Below are 22,636 nucleotides of genomic sequence, written 5' to 3' on the forward strand. Positions count from 1 at the left end.
TTTTTTTTTTTTTTTCAAAAGAAATTTTCTTGTTTAGTGTTGCCTTAAGTAAACTATCTCATCTCCATGCAGGTGGGAAGGAGATGTTACGGTGGAATTCATTTTCCCAGAGAAATAATTTATAAAGGTAGATAGGTTTGGTTGAAGTCAGTGTGTTGATTTTTCACCTAAAAAACATTGTTGATTAATATATTTAGCCTTTGAGGATAATCTGAGAAATAACTATTATGTACGGCTTTTTTTTTAATGGGAAAATGAGTTCTAAGCATGCTGTTTGGAGCATAACCTATTTGAAAGTTGGAGACTGCCTGTACCCATCTAGATAATCAATTGTTTTTAATGCTAATAATCCTTAAAACTAGAAGTGGAAAATTGTATTGAAAACAAATGCATTATTTATTTATGCATTTTTAACCATATAAATATTAGAATTATTTTTATGTGTGGTCATAATGTTTTGGTCTTTTTATTTTGGAGGAAAATGAATGGTAGTCTTTTGCATTTGTATATTTGATTTCCTTTAAAAAGTCACATCCATTATGTTATTTTACTAATGAAAAATTGTGAGTATTATCTAAAACATGTTCATTACAGTTGTTAGTTAATCATAAACACTTAAGAAGATGATTATTATTCCCAGTTTACAGATGAGCAGACTGAACAAAGCTTGAGAAAGATGTGACTTGCTGAAAAGCATGAGCCCTTCCTCCTCCTCAGAATTCATTTTATATAGGACTTCTAATTTTCTAGTTCCATTCATGACATCCATATTAAAATAACTCCAAAGAAAAACACTTGCTACCTGTTAATGTTCATCAGTTTGAAGTAGATACTCTTTTGAGTGGTAAGATTGCCAGTGTTGGCCACAGTAATTCACCAGTGAAGTCAGTCACCACAACTTTACCAGTACCTTCTGATAGTTTCACTGGCTGTACAGTTTTGTTAATTATAAAGCTTCCTTTTAAAGGTGCTGATTGATTTTAAATAGTTGAATAGTTAGTAGTAGGTTAATAATTTAAGTTTGTTCAGCAGTCCTCATATTTCTTCATGTATAACTTCTTGAAAAATGAGGATTTAGGTTTGATACAGATACAGTGATTTAAGATCAGGAATTGTCTTAACTTTTTTCTGCTGAGAAATGTGTTCTTTAGTATATATTTCTTATAAGTCTCGTGTACAAATTGAATTGCTATTTAAAACATTAAATATTAAATCAGCACACTTAATTTTTAGATTAACATTGAAACTATAAGAAAATAATTTTATCAAAATTTATTGAAGTAAATGTCATCTCTGGTATGTCAGTTATTTCTATGTCTATTGGTTAGTAATGGAAATTAGGACTATAATTTTTTCATGGTATAATTGGGGCACATCTTTATCAGTGGAAAACCAATATTACTTTAAATCAGTGTTTTAATTTTATATTGACAAAGCTACTGTATTCTCTGAATTTTTATTAATAGTTAAAAAAGTGAAATCTAGCTTTTAATTTTAATTGATTCATTGAGAACAATTTTAATTAAAATATTGAGTCATAAAAATTTCTTTATTTAGAATTAATGCAAGTTATTTACTTGCAGGACAGTTTTCTTACCTCCTAAGTGAGGAAATCATCTTTCTTAAAGTGTTGATGTTTTCAGGGTTGAAGAGATGAATAATACTTGAGACTTTTTTTTTTTAATTGACAATTTGGGTTTTTTTCTTGCCAAAGAAGCTGCTAATATAGTATCATATCATTTACCTGTGAGGAATCCAGTTATATAAATAACTTCCCATAGTCAGTGGTTCGACTTTGTCTTACTGAGTTACTTAGAGTCTCTTAAGAAGATTAGCTTACAGTATATGATTGACTGTAACCTATTTACAAAACTCTTCTTTAAGGTTATAGTAATATATTAATTTTCTGGCTTAAGTCATGCTCTCCCATCTTTTTAAATAGTTTTTAACAATGAGACCTTTTATTCTACGTTGTATTATATATTTTATAGCGAATAGATTTATACAGTTTAACTTTTTTCGTAATTCATATAATAAAAGTTAATTACTATACTAGTTTATATATAATTTTATTTAAAATAATATTTATACAAGCATTTGAATAAGTATTTTATTCTAGTCTGACTAAACAAGATTGATTTTATCTCCACTTGTTAGCTTAGAAATATAGGTTTTTCAAACTAATTCAGGGAAAATATGTTAAAATACAGAAAGTTTAGTTTTTTTTGTGAAATACTACTAATAGTTATATAGGAACTAAAGGATGTATTTATGAAGTTACTTACTGGTTAAATAAACAGGGTCTCAACTATGACATGTTAAAGTCCAAGTTTTGTTAATCAGATGTCATGCTGAATGCTTATCAACTCTGGTAGACTTAAGAAACTTGTCTTTTAGATGCTCTTGATATTTAACCTGGTGGAATGCTCTGCTATTTGAATCTTTGACACAGTTTTTAGGCAATCTAATTTATTTATTTAACTTGTTCAACAGCTTACAAGCAACTGCATGAAAGACTGCTTGAAGGAAAGGAAAGAATATAGAAAGTATAATTTTTATGGATTTTAGTTTGTTGTATGAAATGATGAATTTCTCTATTGTTTAAATATTTTCCTAATTAATATTGTTATCACCAAGTATACTAGTATTTGAAAGGCACCCAGTCAATTAATTTTTTTCTTACATTCCACAGATGTGTTCAAAGCAACATTGTTTTGTTGACACAAGCCTTTAGAAGAAAGTTTGTCATTCCTGACTTTATGTCTTTTACCTCTCACATTGATGAGTTATTTGAAAGTGCTAAAAAGCAGTCTGGAGGAAAGGTAACATTTTTGATGTGAATATTTTCCTAAACCAGTTATTCAATAAATTCACTCAACTTGAGTTATAGAAATTACAGTTGTAGAGTTTTCTTGTGTTTTGCTAATTAAGAAATTTAAGTTGAAGCTGCTGGATTAAATTCTTTTAAAATACTTTATATGTTCAACTTTGTTTTTGGGCTACAAAGAAATCTTAAGTTTAAGAATTCTTTTTCATTTTCAGATGATTGAAATGGCTGTAAATCTTTAATTAATAAAAAAGTAACTTTATTAAGAATTTCTATACATGTGATATCCTCGAACATTAAATGTGTCTAGTTTTAAAAATTCTCTAATAAGGACTGTTTTAATTTTTTTCTGTGTCATACTATGAAACCCTGCTATCATAACTTTGATTAAAAAAATTCTGTTTCTTTATCTTTAAAAAAAATGAAGTCTTAGTTTCTTTTTTAAACTGCTTTTCTAGAAAGAGAGAATGCATTGAAAAACATACAGGATGACGGAGACTGAGAGAAGTCAGTTAAATCTCACCTATAATCCTCAAGTCTCTTCTGCTTTTAGTTTTTATGAATATTGTTATAAAAGATAGACCACAAAGCCACTGAGTACTATGAAATAGCCTGGCTAAATTGAGATAAATTTTTTGGTAGAAGAAATACTATTTGCTTGTATTCTGTTATTTTGTTCTGATATTTTGTATAGGTTGCGGATTATATTCCTCAGCTAGCCAAGTTCAGTCCTGATTTGTGGGGTGTATCTGTGTGTACAGTAGATGGACAGAGGTGAGTTTATTTCAAATTCATAAAAACCAACTTTAAGCCTTAAATTTTGCATAACAGTGAGCATGAGGGAGAAAGGAACATCTCCCTTCTATGATGGAAATTAGCCCTAACATGACAGAAATTCAAGAATGTAAATAAGTTTAGATTTTAATTTAATTTCTAAAAGCTTAACTGAAATAGTCTTTAAATTTTATGAGGCATTTCATCTTTTTCACAGTTGTAGCCTTCTTATTTGAGTCTGTATTGTTCAAGTACCTGCAATTACAGTTTCCTTAGGAAAAGCAGACTTGTCAAAACATGAAATTCTTCACTAAGGAACTGACACTAATAAAATGTGTTCCCATTTCTCAGCTTAACATTAGTTACCCAGTCTGTTATTGTCTTTGTTCTTCATGCTCCTGATGTGAGTGGCATGATAGTTAAGATTGTACGGAATGATAATAATTTATTTCCGTCTATCATTTGCCAAGTCAAGAGTCATTTGCAAGCTTGTAGAATCTTGTGAGTTCATGAAAGCGATCTTTGGGAAGTGTTCACACTGTAGGCACAGCCACTGACAAATGAGGATATAGAAGAATTATAAAAAGGATAATGAGGTGAAGGCACTTCAAAGAGACTGATTGGTTTTAAAATCAATGAATTATGTGAAGCCCTTGAAAAATTGATAAAGTTCTGGAATATTTTTTCAAGAATGACTCCTTTTATTATGCTGTGAGTCAGTCATAGGGATTTATGATTGTGTTATAATTTAGTTTTGTCAAGTCTGAAAAATTATGCCAAAAAAGAAAAATCAATTTTTTAAATTCATTTGAAGACTTAGCTCAGAGTTATAATCTTCGTGTTTTATTTTTGTTTTAGTTTTTACTAAGGTAGTATTTCTTTATAAAAATATTTTTTTAAGTTTATTTATTTTGAGAGAGGGAGAGAGAATTTCAGGTAGGTTCTGCTCTGTCACCATGGAGCCCAATGCAGGGCTTAAACCATGAACCTCAGATCATGACTTGAGCCAAAAGCAAGAGTCGGACACTTAAGTGACTGACCCATTCAGACGCCTGGTATTATTATTTTTTTTAATTAAATGTAATTTGCATAAAATAAGGTGTGCAACCCCTAAATATTTACAGTTTGATGAATTTACATCAGGGATGTAATTTTGTCTTAAGTTCTGTTAAAACCACAAGTCATTTAGCCTTATAATGCCTCATCTTTTTAAAGATAATATCCCAGTTATAGCTTTTCCTCCAATTTATTAAGTTTTGATCTTTTAAGTACCTTCATTCTAAGTGATCTTTTTATTTTTTTACTAATTTTCTTTCTCAAGTATTTACAGTAAAAAGATATATGGCTTAGCCCATTCATTTTTAAGGTACCTGAGGCCCACAGTTTATCTAATATTGGCAGAGGTAAAACTAATACCTAAGTTTCTTAACTTCTAGTTTGTTGTTGCCTCCATTATGATAAGCTTTTATCCTAATCTGGACCTGTAAAATGTGTTAAACAGTCATTGTGTGTTGAATTAAATGTTGGGTGCTATGAAAGGACACAAATACACGAGCAGACATGGCTTTATTCTTATGGATCAAATTCTAGTTGGGAGTGATAGTCCTGTTTTTGTATTTGGAGGAAATGGTTATCGTGTAATAGGAATTTTTATGTTTGGAGGAAATGATTATAACACAAAGCTTGTACTTGCACATGATTTCTCTCCTTTTTTTTTTAAGAGTGAGAGAGCAAACAGGCATGTGTTCATGCATGTGCATGAGCGTGGGAGGGGCTGTGGGGAGGGTGAGAGAATGTTAAGCAGGCTCCAGGCTCAGTGTGGAGCCTGATGAGGGGCTCGATCTCACAACTGTGAGATCATGGCCTGAGCTGAAATTGAGAGATGGACACTTAACTGACTGAGCTACTCAGGCGCCCCATTCTTTCTCTTCTTAAAGATTCTGTGTGTGTAAAGATGATTCTTTTAGTTTAGTTTTCTTATGTGGATAATTGTAAAAGTTGACTTCAGACTAGAACATATGTATTTTTATTTATTTAAAAAAAAATTTTTTTTTTAATTTATTTTTGAGAGCAAATGGGGAAGGGGCAGAGAGAGAGAGAGAGAGAGACAGAGTCCACAGCAGGCTCCCGGCTCTGAGCTGTCAACACAGAGCCTGATCTGGGACTCGAACTCACGAACTGTGAGATCATGACCTGAGCCGAAGTCAGACACTCAATTGACTGAGCTACCCAGGCACCACAGACATATGTATTTTAAATCCAAAGGTAATAAGACAGGCTCTTGCCAGGTTTTAGAATGATTGTCAAGTTGGACTTAGAGTCTGAATTAGAAATTATTCATAAACATAGGAAAAATATTATATACTTTTGCTGTCTGTGCATGTGTAGTTATATTCCATAATATACTTAGAGGAGAGGTGGCCCTCTGATGTTTCTTTGCCCTCTGATGTCTCCTCTAATCCTTTTTTGCCCAAGAGTGGTTATTAACAGTACCCAGTTTCACTATGAATGAGTTTCACTCTGAATGAATGAGTGCCTGGTCTGTGTTGGGGCAAAGTTCAGGGCATCTGGGATACTAGTGAATAAAACAAAAGATCTCTGCCCTTGTGAAGTTTACATTATAACAGGGTCAGTCACAGGTTTTCCATTTTTTAACCTATTCTATATTCATATGCATCCCAGTTTGGTAACATAAAGCTTTCTTTTTCTATTGTTTAGAAGTGATAATGGTGGTAATGATGCCATTAATGCCAGCTCTAACACAGTTTATAAAACTGGATGCTATTTCTTTTAACAGGGCTGGAATTGTGCATAGATATGGATGAGGCATTTACAGGCAAGGTTTCAGAGAATGGTGTTGAATCCAAACTGAACTTTGTTTTGTTGTTTTTTTTTTCCAACGTTTATTTATTTTTGGGACAGAGAGAGACAGAGCATGAACGGGCGAGGGGCAGAGAGAGAGGGAGACACAGAATCGGAAACAGGCTCCAGGCTCCGAGCCATCAGCCCAGAGCCCGACGCGGGGCTCGAACTCACGGACCGTGAGATCTTGACCTGGCTGAAGTCGGACGCTTAACTGACTGCGCCACCCAGGCGCCCCTGAACTTTGTTTAAAAACTAATAAGCATGGTGTAGTCATGATGAAAGCTATGAGTGAAGAGGTGGTGACTGATTTCTAAAAGGACTAGTTCATTTTATGTGATTTAATACAGGTAGGAGTAAGGAGGGCCATACCCTCTTGCCCTCACAGGAAAATTTTCACATTTCTTAGTTATTATCTAATTCTGAACCATTCTATTACCCGAATAGTTTTAAGCTTTTGCCTATTTTGCAGCATTCTTCTTAAAATTTATATTTATTCTTTAATATCCAAGTTAACTTGTGGTTGAATTATGGGAAAACCTTTGTAAATTAGAATTAACATGTAAAAATAACTCCAGTTATTTAGATATTTTCCAGTTGATTTTAATTATTTTTTAAATCTACTTTTAAATAGGCATTCTATTGGAGATACCAAAGTTCCATTTTGTCTTCAGTCCTGTGTAAAACCTTTGAAATATGCAATTGCTGTTAATGACCTTGGAACAGAATATGTGCATCGATATGTTGGGAAAGAGCCAAGTGGATTAAGATTCAACAAACTGTTTTTAAATGAAGATGGTAAGAATTACATAAAAGCTAGAAAAAGAAATACCTCATTTTCCTATTTAAATCTAAGAAGTTGTTTTTTTGCTTTTTTGAAGAAAATTAAAAGTATTAATATTTTTGTGTTCATTTCTTGTGGAATTTCTGTAAAACCCATATTACTACTGTTAAAAATGTTATTTTAGGCTTCTCATACCACTGGAAGTGAGCTAGGGGAAGATGAGAGCAGGGAGTAAAGTTTTGACTTCACTTCATAAACACGTATAGGAGAATATCTTGTAGTAAAATCTCACAGTATCTGAGATTTGCTCTAAAATAATTCAGTGAGTATAGCTGGGAGTGCTGGGTGTGATTATAACTATATGTTGGTAATTCTTAAGGCTAACTGTAAGGTGTTTCTATTGTATTCTTTCTACATTTCTATATTATATGTATTTGAAAACTTCCAACATAACAAGTTTTTATGGTGGCCCCGGTTGAACTAATGAATAATTGTGCTTTTTTTCTCTTTCATAACATTTAATATTTGAAAGAACCATCTTGCATTAAATAGTTGGATAACTAACAAGTCTTACTACTTAATGGGAATTCAAAAGGAAGTGGGAGGACAAAGGTAGTTATTTAGTACTTTTGATCCGGTAGAGGTTTTAAATCTAAACACCAGCCTGTGTATTGGTTGCTATATTTTAATCTTTCAGACATATGCTAAGTTCTTTTTTTTTTTTTTTTAAGTTTAGTCATTTATTTTGAGAGAGAGCGCGTGTGTGAGTGGGAGAGGGACAGAGAGAGGGAGAGAGAGAGAATCCCATGAAGATTCCATACTGTCAGGACAGAACGTAACTCAGGGCTTGAACTCATGAACTTTGAGATCATGACCTGAATCAAAATCAAGAGTCAGAAGCTTAACTGACTGAGTGAGCTACCTGCCCCACCCCACTGGGTTCCTCACTTGTGTGTGATGAGTTAATACAGAATTGAAGAAAGAAAGAGTGAAGGAATTCAGTGTTGGAATAATGGTTGTGAGAAATACTCTTTTGTATTTTTTGTTTGTGCTGGGTACAAAATGAAATGTGCCTTATACTTATTATTGTTTTATTTTTTTAATGAAGTTAAAAGAATGATATTTCTTTGGCTTTTCTATTTTGTTTTTGGAGCTACTACATTTTCTTACCTACTTTACCATAATCTTTCTGTCTTGATGCTACATTTGATTTTATGGAGATTATCATAAACTAACAATTTCAGGAAGGACATCATATGCAGAAGTACCTTATTTATCTATTAAACTCACTGACATGCAGATTTAATATGGAAATAATTGATATTTTTTTCTATTAAGATTAAACATTTTATAAGAAAAATTAATATTTTCCTATGTAAGTCAGAATAGAATAATCTAATTTTTTTTAATGTTTATTATTTATTTTTGAGACAGAGAGAGGCAGAGCATGAATGGGGGAGGGTCAGAGAGAGAGGGAGACACAGAATCTGAAGCAGGCTCCAGCCTCTGAGCTGTCAGCACAGAGCCCGATGTGGGGCTCGAACTCACAGACCGTGAGATCATGACCTGAGCCGAAGTCGGATGCTCAACTGATTGAGTCACCCAGGCGCCCCAGAATAGAATAATCTAGGTGGTTCTGGTGAATTGATTGATTTTGAGAGGCATTTAAAGAATAGAAATGAGCAAATATAAGAATTTGAATGTGAAGACATATTTGGGAAACAAAAATAAATAAAATGGGCATGAAGTGAACTTAACATTATAGTAATATATTTTTTTGCTCTGTACATTTATGATTTTAAAAATTATAGTTTACTGATAGTAATCTATAAGAAAAAAATCAAGATAAGAACTCAGGAATTTAGCACTGGTTTATAATAATTGAAATATGAAGTTTAAAAAGAGGTTTTACCTTGATATTCTTTGACTTTTTCGAAGCTAGTACCTCCCACCTGAGCCAATACCAGAGTCTTACAAGTAATGGGAAAGTGAAGACCTCACTATTCCCCTTCTTGCTGAGTTCTCCATAGGTTCTGTGCTCTAGAATTTTGGTTTTAAAACTAGCCTCAGCAAAAAAACAACTATAGGTCTTCTTCATGTTTAAAACTTCAATAGTAGGTTTATGGTGAAATTATATGCCTTATGTGTCTGTGTGTCTGTGCATTTAGCATTATTATAAAATTAAAAATAAAACAAATGTATTTATATTGTCCTAACTTTATAAGATTGTAGTAAGTTAAGAGTAATATAAATATAATGGATAAAGAAATTATAGTACTCTTTTTTATTTTAGCGAGAAAGAGAGAGTGCGTGAGTAGGGGAGAGGGGCACAGGGAGAGTGTGAGAATCCCAGGCAGGCTCCATGCTCAGCATGGAGTCCAACACAGGGCTCTGTCCCACAACCCTGGGATCGTGACCTGAGCCAAAATCAAGAGTTGGACCCCCAACTGACTGAGCCACACACACGCCCTATAGTACTCTTGTAATATTGGTAGTTTTACAACATAAAAATGTTTTAGTCCTCTGGTAGAAAGTTGGTTGATACTTTCTGTCATTATAGATGAGGAAATAAGTTACTTGATGGAGATACCAATTTTGGAAACAACCATCTCCTAGTGTTTATCTATCTTATAGTAGAAATTAGATTAATCAACACATACATATATAGTCTTCTTCCCCTGTTATTAATAGCTGTGGAGGGTAAATGGACCTAGGTTCTTGAGTAACTTATCTAGCTAATACTAAAGGATATGGGTAACAATTACATACATCTAATGCATGGAGAAAAAAGACAGACTTTTATAAGTGTGTAATTGACAGAAGACAAAATGTATATGTTAGTTATATTGTAGAGGATTTGAGAAAGAAGAGGAGTTGAATTAATTTACGTGAGGAAGACAGGACTGAATTGTATATACAAAGAACAAAGTTTGGTTGCTTGGGTAAGTGGGTGGTGTGGGATTAAACCGTATATAGAATATACCTTAATTTTTATATGGTTCTTAAAAATTCCAGTATAATACTTAAAATATAAATATTCATATTGAACTGTGAAATTAATACTTTTTAGGTTCTTCAGTATATGCATTAGCAACTTTGACTTAGCCTCGGTTATGAACCTCATCTTTTTTTTTTTTTTTTTTAATTTTTTTTTTTCAACGTTTATTTATTTTTGGGACAGAGAGAGACAGAGCATGAACGGGGGAGGGGCAGAGTTAGAGGGAGACACAGAATCGGAAACAGGCTCCAGGCTCTGAGCCATCAGCCCAGAGCCCGACGCGGGGCTCGAACTCACGGACCGTGAGATCGTGACCTGGCTGAAGTCGGACGCCTAACCGACTGCGCCACCCAGGCGCCCCAGAACCTCATCTTTTTAAGGTTCATATTTGATTAGCAGTTTGAAAAACTTTTGCTAGTATAATATAAAAGAACTTTCTGCATGTTTTTTTTTCCTTTGGAAAGAATAAGTACTTACTAAAACAGTTTTGTACCTTCTAGTTAAAAGTGTCCATAAATTTCAGATGCAGCCTATGACCATTTTGTCATTATACCAAGCTAATATATGCCATTACTTCAGTTGATAGCTTTTATTAATTAGCTTTTTATTTCTGCTGTCATGAGTATTTTTAAATTAAAAATTCTAAATGGAACCTTTTACCTCTCCCCTCCTCCCTACAGTGGAGAAGGAAACAAGTAGGTTTCACAGTGATAGGTTTTAGACTGAAGTTTCAGACTGCAGTAATGCTGGTGTTATATTATAATATCTGGTGTATTTCCAAATACTGAGGTATCTGCCTTTTGAGCCAAAGGCAGAGAGAACAGTTGCTTACATCTGAAAATTGCACTGTCATCCCATGAAATGCTTTTAGTGTTCTTTGAAAGATCTTCTTGAATGCAGCTTATGTGGTATTTGCAGAATCTTTATGATTTAGAAAATACTAAGTGCACACATTTGTGTGGTACCATTTGGAATATACACATTTAACTGCCTTCTGAGGCCCTAGGGCCTATACATGATAATGTCAAAAAACCATGAATGGACAGACACATGAACATATACACAAATACAAGTATAAACTAATTTAGCACAGCCTGATTTCTATATTCTATTTTCTGTCTCTGTTGTTTTGTTTTTTTTTTCAGGTGAACAATACTGGAAAATTTTTGTTCCTTGGCTCCCTCTTGCCATGTAGTACTTTGACACTAATTGCTCTCATTTTGTATGATCTCAGAGAAAGCAAACTTCTCTTAGCAAGATTTGGAATAGGTGAAATCTTGATTGTAAATACTCTGGTATTATACTAAATTTTAACATTTGGAACTAATTGTCATCATGGTTAACCCAAAATGTATAGTGTTTAAGGCATAGCTACTAAATCACATTGTTGATCTTACGTTGAGGGAAACTGGTAGACTGTATGTTACCTAATTTTTTGTCTTTCTTTTTTAAATGAACAAAAATTTTAACAACTATATTGGGAAGTACTTTATATGCCATATAATTCACCCATTAGAGTGTACAATTCAGTGGCTTTTAGCATATTCACAGAATTGTGCAACCATCACCAAAATTGATTTCAGTTTTTAATTTTTATTTGAGAGAGAGTGAGCATGAGAGTGGGAGGGGCAGAGAGAAAGGGGGGAGAGAGAAAAACCTAAGCAGGCTCTGCGCTGTCAGTGGAGAGCCCAATGCAGGGCTCGAACTCATGAACCGTGAGATCATGACCTGAGCCAAAGTCAGACGCTTAACAGACTGAACCACCCAGGCAATTTTGGGACACTTTTGTCACCCCAAAAAATACGCTGTACCCAGTGAGTACCCATTTTAATTAGTTGAATACCCATATGTCTTCTACCCCTGGCACTAGTTATCTACTCTCTGTCTCTATAGATTTGCCTATTCTGGACATTATATATAAATGAAATCCTATGATATTTGGTCTTTTATGACTGGCCTGTCTTACTTAGCATGTTACTTTTAGAATTTTTTTTTTTAATGTTTATTCATTTTGGAGAGAGAGGGAGACACAGAATCTGAAGCAGGCTCCAGGCTCTGAGCTGTCAGCACAGAGCCCGATGTGGGACTCGAACCCACAAACTGTGAGATCATGACCTGAGCCAAAGTCAGACACTTAACTAACTGAGCCACCCACATGCCCAGCATGTTACTTTTAAAGTGTCTTTATGGGGGCGCCTGGGTGGCGCAGTCGGTTAAGCGTCCGACTTCAGCCAGGTCACGATCTCGCGGTCCGTGAGTTCGAGCCCCGCATCGGGCTCTGGGCTGATGGCTCAGAGCCTGGACCCTGTTTCTGATTCTGTGTCTCCCTCTCTCTCTGCCCCTCCCCCGTTCATGCTCTGTCTCTCTCTGTCCCAAAAAATAAATAAACGTTAAAACACATTTTAAAGTGTCTTTATGTTCTGTATGTATGTATCAGTATGTATGTATCAGTACTTCATTTTTTAAAAATTGCTGAATAATGTTATCTTCTGTTGGTAATAATACCACATCTTATGTATCTACTCATCAGTTGACAGGACGTTTGAGTTGTTTTTCACCTTTGACTATTATCAGTAACACTTCTGTGAACACTGGTGTGCAAGTATTTGTGTGCATGTACATATTTATTTCTCTTGACTGTATACCTGGGAATGGAATTGCTGGGTCATATGGCAACTCTTTGACAGTTGAAAACTGCTAGGCTGTTTTCTAGAGCTCAGAATTATTTAGTCATAGGTTCATCTTACAGAAGATAACTTGCTTAAAATTTAAGGAGGCTAATAATGTAGCAATAACTTAATAAATTCTGTTGGATTTGTCAAGTTAGATAAGAACTTGTTCCCCCCCACTCAAATGAAGCACTACCACAAACAGATAAATTAGTAATCGTACTTTTAAATAAATGTTTTCAGTGCCCTAAGAGGTTTGTGTTTGGCATTTGTGCAATGCCATGAATGGAATGTAATCAGTTGAGATTTGAAATTCTGTTTGTTGTAAGAATTAGAAGAGGTAGGATTTGAGCTGAATTTACATTTTAAGTAATTTTTAAAATAAATACATCTTTATTGTCAGGAAATATAGAAAGAACAGAATACAATTCAAATCCCCTGTAATATTTTTATAATAGATATATCTCTTTATAGTGTTTCTGTTTTCTTTTTCTGCGTGTGTATGTGTATATACATAAAAACAAAAATAAAGCACTTTTAAAAAGCAAGATAGGCTTTTTTCTTTTTTTTTTTTTTTATAAAATTTTTTTTTCAACGTTTATTTATTTTTGGGACAGAGAGAGAGACAGAGCATGAACGGGGGAGGGGCAGAGAGAGAGGGAGACACAGAATCAGAAACAGGCTCCAGGCTCTGAGCCATCAGCCCAGAGCCCGACGCGGGGCTCGAACTCACGGACCGCGAGATCGTGACCTGGCTGAAGTCGGACGCTTAACCGACTGCGCCACCCAGGCGCCCCAAGATAGGCTTTTTTCAAGGTTATTTTTTTTTTATTTTTTTTTTTATTTAAAAAAAAAAAATTTTTTTTTTAACATTTATTTATTTTTGAGACAGAGAAAGACACAGCATGAACGGGGGAAGGGCAGAGAGAGAGGGAGACACAGAATCGGAAGCAGGCTCCAGGCTCTGAGCCATCAGCCCAGAGCCCGACGCGGGGCTCGAACTCGCGGACCGCGAGATCGTGACCTGAGCTGAAGTCAGACGCTCAACCGACTGAGCCACCCAGGCGCCCCCAAGGTTATTTTTACAGTAACGTTGTATGAATGCCTAAGGATGTGCCATATACATTTAAGCATTTTGTGTGTGCTAATTCATTCAAGCATTATGTTTCAATGAGATGTTGGTGCTATTTATTACTCCCAATTTACAGTGATAAAATTGAGGCACAATGAAATTCAGTTACTTACTCAAGATCAGATAGGTAGTAAATGGTAGAGTTAGGAAATTTGGATGTACTCTTATACTATTATTCACTATCTTTCTGTACATGAATCTTTGTTTTCCTATATAATTATTATGGAAGTGTATTACTGGTTTGTTAAGTAAGTGACTAAATGTATCCCTTCACCCTTTCTTTCCCTCCCCCCAAAAGAACTGTAACATTATCTTACATACAGAAAATACATTTTCATGAGAAGTACCTATATAATGGAACACGATATCAAATATTCGAAAAAATGCTGTTGTTTTTATATTTTACAGATAAGCCACACAATCCTATGGTAAATGCTGGAGCAATTGTTGTGACTTCATTAATAAAGGTAAAATGTTGACAATTCCTTTTAACCTAGTAAGTTTTTAACAATAAGGCATAAAGATGAATATTGGGTTATTTATGTAGAATTGTGAAAAGTTTTGGTGTTACACTTAATCTTATGGTGAAACCTTAAGATTCATATTTACTTTGAAATAAATGTAATTTCAAGAACAAAATTTAAAACCGATGACTCATTGTAGAGTTGCTCAGTTACTCTTGACCTGAAGATCTGGCAAAAAATCAAAAAGAAGTCTCTGCTGAACAATAGGCACAGAGGTTTTTCTTCCTAAAGTTTTGATATTTTTTTTTTATTCCTGTTCCTTTTGGCTCTTCGAGAATGAACAGATGTTAACACAATTAAAAGCATTTTACTGTTTACTGTTTGTCATCAGCATATGTAGGAACAAATGTTCTGGTACTTTGTGTTAAGACAAAGTACATTTACCCTTGAATATTCTGAAGTCCTTTCTACTCAAGAGCTACATTCCAATTTTCATTTGAACTTCTTTCATTTGTTTTGCTTATTATCATAACTAAAATAAGTAAGACTTATTCCAATTATTAAGTTATATTATTTTTCTTATGCTTTGTTTTACATTGTACGTTTTAGTTGTTTTAGTGTCTACTTTGCCTTAATAATTGGAAGCTCTGTTGTTGTTTGGAATAAGTATTTGAAAATGGTTTTGTGGTGTGATACTATTTAGATTTTTAATTTCTAATTATAAATTTCATTTATATTCAAATATATTTCATTTATGTTTGGAACATTTATATACTTCAGTAAATCTATGCATATCTTTTCCAAGCACGAAAAAAACATAACTACATGGCTTTGTAGATGCATTAGTAAGGATGTGATACCCTGGTTACACAAAGAGTGTTTGGATATGAATTATGCCCTTGGCCCAGTTAATAAAAATATGTCTAATTTGTATGCTTAGAAATCGTCTCCTTCATGAATTTTAAATGTTCATGAGAAAAGGCTTTAAAATAGAAGACTACTATCCTAAGAATTATATATGTTTAGTTGTTATTTTAGGGCAAATACTTTGTAAGCTTTGGCCCTCTTAATCCTTGTAACTCTAGTGAAGTAGATATTATAGCCAAGTATTAATTTTTATTGTAACTGATTTTAATAGGCTATGGAAATTTTTATTTTGCCTAATTGTAATATCTATTCATGACTTTCACATTAAGTAAAAGTTGTCAGCTTGAGGTAACATAGTATTTGTTTATTGTAGAAAATTGTAATACAAACCTGTACTAGGCACAGCCCTCCCTTCAGGTACCTTACCTTGTAGAAGGTAGACACAAGTAAATGGGCCCTTACAGTGAAATCCAGTAAACACTGCGATGAGAAAAAGTCTAATTAATAATTGTTTAGATTTGAACAAGTTAACTTAGAGGTAAGGAAAGTTGGGATAGTATAATGTATTTGTTAATGCTTAATGAGAAAACCACTAGAATGGTTCCAAACCTTTTTTGAGTGTTCCCAGAAAAATGTTTACATACTGTGATTTTCTGTAACCTTTGGGGGAGTTCACAGACCCTTTGACGCTGATCCACGAATCCCAGTTTAAGAACTCTTACATTGGAGAAAGATTAACATAGCACACCAAATAGTATTTTCAGGAAAGGGCATCTGTATATAATTAAAAGCCTTCCTTAACTGCATGCAATTAAACATCTTCTGTTGATTCATGGGTTTCATATATACTACACTGAAACGTTGCATGTGAGAAATGCATGTCTAGTCATATCACACCATCACTTTATTAGTTTCACTTATGTTTAGTCATGAGCCATGAACAGTACATTGGGCCACATTAATGAACACTTAGAAACAGTTAAAAAAAATGCATACACATAAATGTGGTTCAGTATCCAACAGTGCAAAAATTTAACTGAGTCATCTTGTATTTATAAATTTGATCAGTGATTTTAAAGATGCAAACAGTTTTAATTTACTGACAAATTTGAAAATAAGGCTTTTGGGGTATAGTTCATATTTAAGGTCACTTTCTTAGAATTTTTGTTTTGTTTTTAGAAGTGTTTCACAAGTTTCTTTCTTTCTTCCTTTTTTATTGAAGTTCATCTAAATCTTGGAGGGGTAAGCCTTATATGTCTTTGTAAAACTGCCCCAGAATGTAATACCTTTTTTTTAGGCTGTTTTTTAAAAAGAATTCAGATCTCCTCTAAATATCTGTATGTGATCTATGCAAGTTGTTGTATGATCACATAATTATTTATGAATTGGTAATCGAAATTGAGTTAGCAAAACCATAGCCAAACAAGGGTCCTCAAGTCCAGCCTTCTTTATATCCTTGCAATGAGGAAACTGAAACTAGATAAGGGCTAACAGCAGAAGAGTTGGGCTTGAGCTAAATCTCCTGGTTTGTTTACTCTTCATTAGAATTCACTCTGACTAATTAATGTAGGTGTTTGCTGTTTCTCTTGATAACATCTTTGTCTTTACCTAGCGTTGTTATATTGTCCTAAAGGAAAAGTTTTATTTTCTTTTTTTTTTTTTTTTTTTATTATTTATTTTTGCGACAGAGAGAGACAGAGCATGAACAGGGGAGGGGCAGAGAGAGAGAGAGGGAGACACAGAATTGGAAACAGGCTCCAGGCTCTGAGCCATCAGCCCAGAGCCCGACGCGGGGCTCGAACTCACGGACCGCGAGATCGTGACCTGGCTGAAGTCGGACGCTTAACCGACTGCGCCACCCAGGCGCCCCAAAAGTTTTATTTTCTTAATTTTAACTTGTACAAATAATAACTTACTGGCTTAAAAGTCGCATCCTATTTTTAGTGGGGGTAATGTAGTTATTCTTTGGACATTAGTCAGTGCCGACTATCTGTAAAGGAACTTAAACCTTTTCTCAAGGAGCTTGCATTTGAGTATCCAAAGCATGCATATTTTACCATGGCTACTAGATGTGAATTTTGTTTTTTAGCTCTTAGTTGATGACCTTAAGGCTATTTTTTGCTTTCAAACTTAAACTCAATTATGGTGCTATTAAAACATTCTCCTTATGTTAGTCTTCTCTCTCTCTCTCTCTCTCTCTCTCTCTCTCTCTCTCTCTCTCACACACACACACACACACACACAAATTAAGTAGAGTCTTTAGTAAGACTCTTTATTTCTTAATTTTGTAGTATTGATATTTTTTCCTTGTAGGATTGGAGATGATCCTCAGGAAATGGGGGAAGAGGCAGAGCAAATGTTCAAAAGGATTAGCAGATTGTGGAAAAAAGGAGGATTTGGACAGAAGGAACCTGTTGCATAAATTCTTAACTACTAAACTTATAGGAAAACTCCAATATTTAAAATTTTAAACAAAGCTATCTAGGTAAATACCTTCAAAAAAAAAAAAAACCAAATGTCATTTTGTACTTAAAATGCACAAAATTTTAAAAACTTTAAAAGTAAATTCTTTCTTTTTCTTTGTGGTAACTACTGAATTAAAGGAATACTTTTTGATGTAATTTGTTTTATCTGATAATGATAATATGGTTGCTTAATTTAAAGGGAAGAGTAAACAATTTGAAAGGAACACAGTTACTCTGGATGAAATAGCTGTATATTTATGTAATTTTTTTCTTTGCAGTGGTAAAAACTTCAACTAGTTTTAGTTTAAAAGTTTAAATCTTCTAATAACTTGAGGGTTAGGGTGGGAAAATGAGGAAAACCTACTAAAAGATAATTGCCATAGGTCTGCTATTTTATTTTATTTTATTTTCTTATTTTATATTTATTTATTTTTGCTTTTTCACTTTAAAGGGAAATAGTAAGTTACACTGTCTTCTGCGTTTATATCTCTTTATTCTAGTGGTACTTTCCAGTTTTTGTCGTTTGAAGAAGCTTGATTTTTTTTTAATCAGAAGTCTTTTTAAATTTAAAAAATCAGATTTTTCTGTTATTAAAAGATAATTTAATCGTACTCCATGAAAATAAGATGAATTTAGTTAGTATGTATGTAGTGCTTCAGTTTAGTTATGTTAGCAATAACTTGTTGGACTTGTGAGCCATACTTTTAAGGTGGTTTGTGGCTCTGGGAAGTACTGGATGATGCCTTGGACTTGATAATTTTATTGTGGTATTGTTTTTTCGCTCCATGTTTATATCAGTTGGTTTGTTTGAATTTTGTTTTTTTTAATGAAAGGCAGATAGTTGATTGACATCAGAATTCACTTTTCTCTTTATATTTAGGGTTAATCTATATAATACTAGATTTAGAACATTTTTTACCTGTAATATCTATTTTAAATCTTCCAACTATTATTTAGCTTTAAAGCATTTTCTGTGGCAAGATTAAATTAAAAGTATTCTATAAATCATTTTCAGTTACCTCTTTTGCCTCTTTCCTCTGTGATGTCTAATTTTCTTTTTTTTTTTAATTTTTTTTAATGTTTTTATTTATTTTTGAGACAGAGAGAGACAGAGCATGAGCAGGGGAGGGGCAGAGAGAGAGGGAGACAGACTCCGAAGCAGGCTCCAGGCTCTGAACTGTCAGCACAGAGCCTGACGCGGGGCTAGAACTCACGGAGTGTGAGATCATGACCTGAGCTGAAGTCAGACGCTCAACCGACTGAGCCACCCAGGCGCCCCTGTGATCTCTAATTTTCAGTTGGCTTTTACACCTCCATACTTTATGAATGGAATCAAGTGATTTACTCACACATAACTCTGATTAATGCATTGACTTCAAATGAGTCATGTTAATATTAAACGTATTAGCAGATGTCCCTATTAACAGTAATGTTTTCACCTGTGTTTTAATGTATACTATACATAATTCGGGAGTATATTGTAAAAACCGGTTATAAGAACTCCAATATAATTATATTAATTCTTTTAATAGCCAGTGTTAAAAAGTCAGTGCCTATTTATCACATTTTCATTCATAAAGTTTTCTTCAATGAAATGAAAATTCTTTAAGTTAGAATAGGTATGTTTATAGAAGAATTAACTCCTAGAATTTTCTAATCTCAGGATCTGATTACTTAACTACCCTTTTCAGACAAACCTTATAGTTTGCTTTTTAGAAGTCATTTGATCTCCACGATCCTGGAAGTCATCTTTAACATATGAAAAATACTTTAGAAACTTCCTTATCTCTACTTCCCCAACTTAAAAGTAAATAATCAATCACTCCTCACAATCACAGTATAGTTCTTTCTGTCCATAGGTCCTGTCCCCTTGCTTTAATAACACTTTCTATCACTGGAAAAAAAAAATCATTTGGTGAACGGATTTGGTAAATCATTTGGTAAATATATTTTCTCCAATTTAGTTTTTAAGTTTTCCTGCTGTACTTACCTATATAGTATTGTAGCTTTTTCTACAATTAAAATAACATATATAATATTGGTTGTATAGTGATTTAAAAGTGGGATAAACCTATTCCTGGTTATGGGAAGTTTTTTCCAAGAGATAAAGGGACATTGATAATTTTAAGACCAGTTTCCAAATTCCAGTTTGCATATATGTGTTTCTTAAAATTAGTCTGCCTTTGGTCCATATTTCCTCCCATTTTTCAAAAGAAGGCATACTTCTCATTTGTACCAATTTTTACTGTGGTACACTTTCAGGTTCTAAAAACCTCTTGGGCACCAGTGAAAGAGAACATTTTGAAATATTGGAGTCAGTGTTATTGAGGACATGAATCATTGTAATGAGTGGGAACAGCCCTCTTGTATATAGATTGTTTCCAGGTCTTTGGTTTCAACAAAATGGACAGAGGATCTAATCAAGTTGTTAGTTAATAAGAACATTAAGTGTAAATTTTAAGGATGGATTGCTGTGTGACTTTTACATGTAATATAGATATGTAAAAGAATTGAGTGATATCGCTGTAACAAAACCTTTCCTATTTCTATCTACTGATCTGTTGTCAGCAAGATTTCTCAACTCCTACCTCTGTAAAAATTTTAAATAGGAAGAGAATCTCTTTATTCTAGCAATAGAAAATATCCACTTACACATGAACTAATTAAAAATCAATTACTATTTCAAAGAGAAAAGAATATTCTAAAATGTTTTGTAAATTAACATGGGACATTATTAATAAATAAACATTTTTCTTTAACTTTTTATGAAAAATTGCAAACATACTCAAAATAAACATAGTGTAACTAGCCCCTATGTACCCATTCCTGGCTTCTAATTTTCATAGTATCTTGTCCTCCACTTCTCTGTACCCCACTACTAGATGATGATGGATTTTATTTTTACAGTTTGTATATTTGCTTTTAAGGGGTTTACTCTATTTTGTATGTGTATGTGTATTTTTTCTAACATTTTTACAAATAAACTTTCTACTGTTATTTTTTTGAAATTAAAATAACTTGACATTTTATAATGATTATTAGATCCCATATATTCCTGGGGTACATGAAATCTTTCCAAGAGATACAGGGGCAAATATATTTTGTTGACTTAAGTAAAATACTATTTTCAGTGTAGATAGTAAGAACAAACATTAAACAAGTGCTTTTACATTTAAATGGGGAAATTTTGGGGAAAGACTTTCTTGGGTCAACAAAATCCGTTAGTTTATTTTGTGTGTTTTTATATAATCCGCCTAGAACATTTCAAGTAGTTTATCCAAAAGGTTATGTGATTGACAATGGTAAATATCAGTTTTTTAAAAAATAGCTTAGAAGCAAAACAATTTTAATTATGCTTTAATTTAGTAAGCTACAAAGTAGGTCAAGCTTGTGACCATAGTCTAGAGTTGAAACAGGTTCTTTTTCTTTTTATTAAACATGACAGCTTAATAAAGAAAATTTGTATTTGTTCTGTAGGGCACAGTTTAGGTCAGAGAATGGAAGTTCAGTATAACTTGTTTATTTTACATTGATTAATTGTATAATGGTAATTATCCATGTAACATCCCAATGCAAATGCTGACATCCTTTTCCAAAAGAGTTGTGTTTTTTTTTTTTTTTTTTTTTTGTGCGTTTTCTAAGGTTAAAAAGGTTTTTGTGGTTTAAATGTTGTTACATATTTTACAGCATTAGGATCTATGGAATATTTTGACAACTGCAACAGTTCAATGAAGTTGGTAATTTCTTCTTTTAATTATTTTTCATTGAACAGCTTTGGAGTTACATTTCTACATTTTGAGTTCTGGTATATTATAAGGAAAGAAAAATTAAAATATGTCAAAGGGCACTTTAGAGAAAATAGATAGTGATTACAATATGGCTATAGCTAAATTATCCATCATTATCTTGTTTAAGCTTTGTTAATGCCTAATTTTGATGAAATAGTGTGGTGTTCTTTTCAGCTACTGATTGTATATGTGATTGACATTCTTTGGTAAATAAGTTGATCTGTAAGGTTTCACAGATTATCAGCCAGATCTTAATCCACTTGTAAAGTGGAGAATGAACCTGGCTTTATTCAGTTAAATAATTCTCTGGTACAGGTTTTCCCCATCATAATCAAATTTTAAAGTGTAATGTTTTGGAATTTTTAGGGTAAAGTTTAAAATTTTTGTTTTAAAATTTTAGTTGTCAAATTATTTTAAACCTGTTTTAAAAATTAGAGATGTATTGTTTCTATTGGGTGCATATCACCAATTAATACGTTTGATTTCAGATCTACATCTTACTGCTTTGTAAACTTCGCCGAGGTAAAAATGAAACCATTTGGCTACTTGAACTGATCTACATTACATAGGTTTTTCCTATTGACATTTGCAGTAGCTAACATGTCAGAAATAGAAGTGATGAAACAATACATCTTCCATGCTCTGAATTGGCATAATGCTAAATTCAAATGTAGCTAATTGTTTAGAGGCTATGAAATATATATTTTTTAGTTCACATATTGTTAAAACAAATGAGATACAAAAGGTAGAGCTTTCTTTATACTAGCAAAATGTATGCAGGATGTTTGCATATATAGAATTATAAAAGATTAGTTTTGCAACATAACTCATCTTCCTAACTCTAATACTGGTTTGAGGTTATTTTAAAAATATGAGTAGATTGTTCTTACTTGAAAACCATAATTTATACTCAACTCTTTTCTAAGGGTGAAACTTTATTTTAAGTTTTTTTAAAATATGAAATTAAATAACGTATGTGCTAGCAGATTATGTGTTGTCATGAAAG

General features: G+C 33.1%; 1 protein-coding gene across 4 annotated transcripts in view; it reads left to right on the forward strand.

The window, feature by feature from the left end:
* GLS (glutaminase) overlaps positions 1 to 22,636 on the forward strand; it is an 85,926-nt gene that overhangs the window by 17,577 nt on the left and 45,713 nt on the right. For all 4 annotated transcript variants that reach the window (XM_040475676.1, XM_040475677.1, XM_040475675.1 and 1 more), the window contains 4 exons: positions 2,693 to 2,822; positions 3,522 to 3,601; positions 7,098 to 7,261; positions 14,455 to 14,513. In XM_040475676.1, the coding sequence (XP_040331610.1) occupies positions 2,693 to 2,822; positions 3,522 to 3,601; positions 7,098 to 7,261; positions 14,455 to 14,513 (433 nt within the window). The remainder of the gene's footprint in view (positions 1 to 2,692; positions 2,823 to 3,521; positions 3,602 to 7,097; positions 7,262 to 14,454; positions 14,514 to 22,636) is intronic.

This window comes from Herpailurus yagouaroundi, unplaced genomic scaffold (assembly GCF_014898765.1).
Source record: "Herpailurus yagouaroundi ecotype Mexico unplaced genomic scaffold, PumYag 140, whole genome shotgun sequence".
NCBI lineage: Eukaryota > Metazoa > Chordata > Mammalia > Carnivora > Felidae > Herpailurus > Herpailurus yagouaroundi.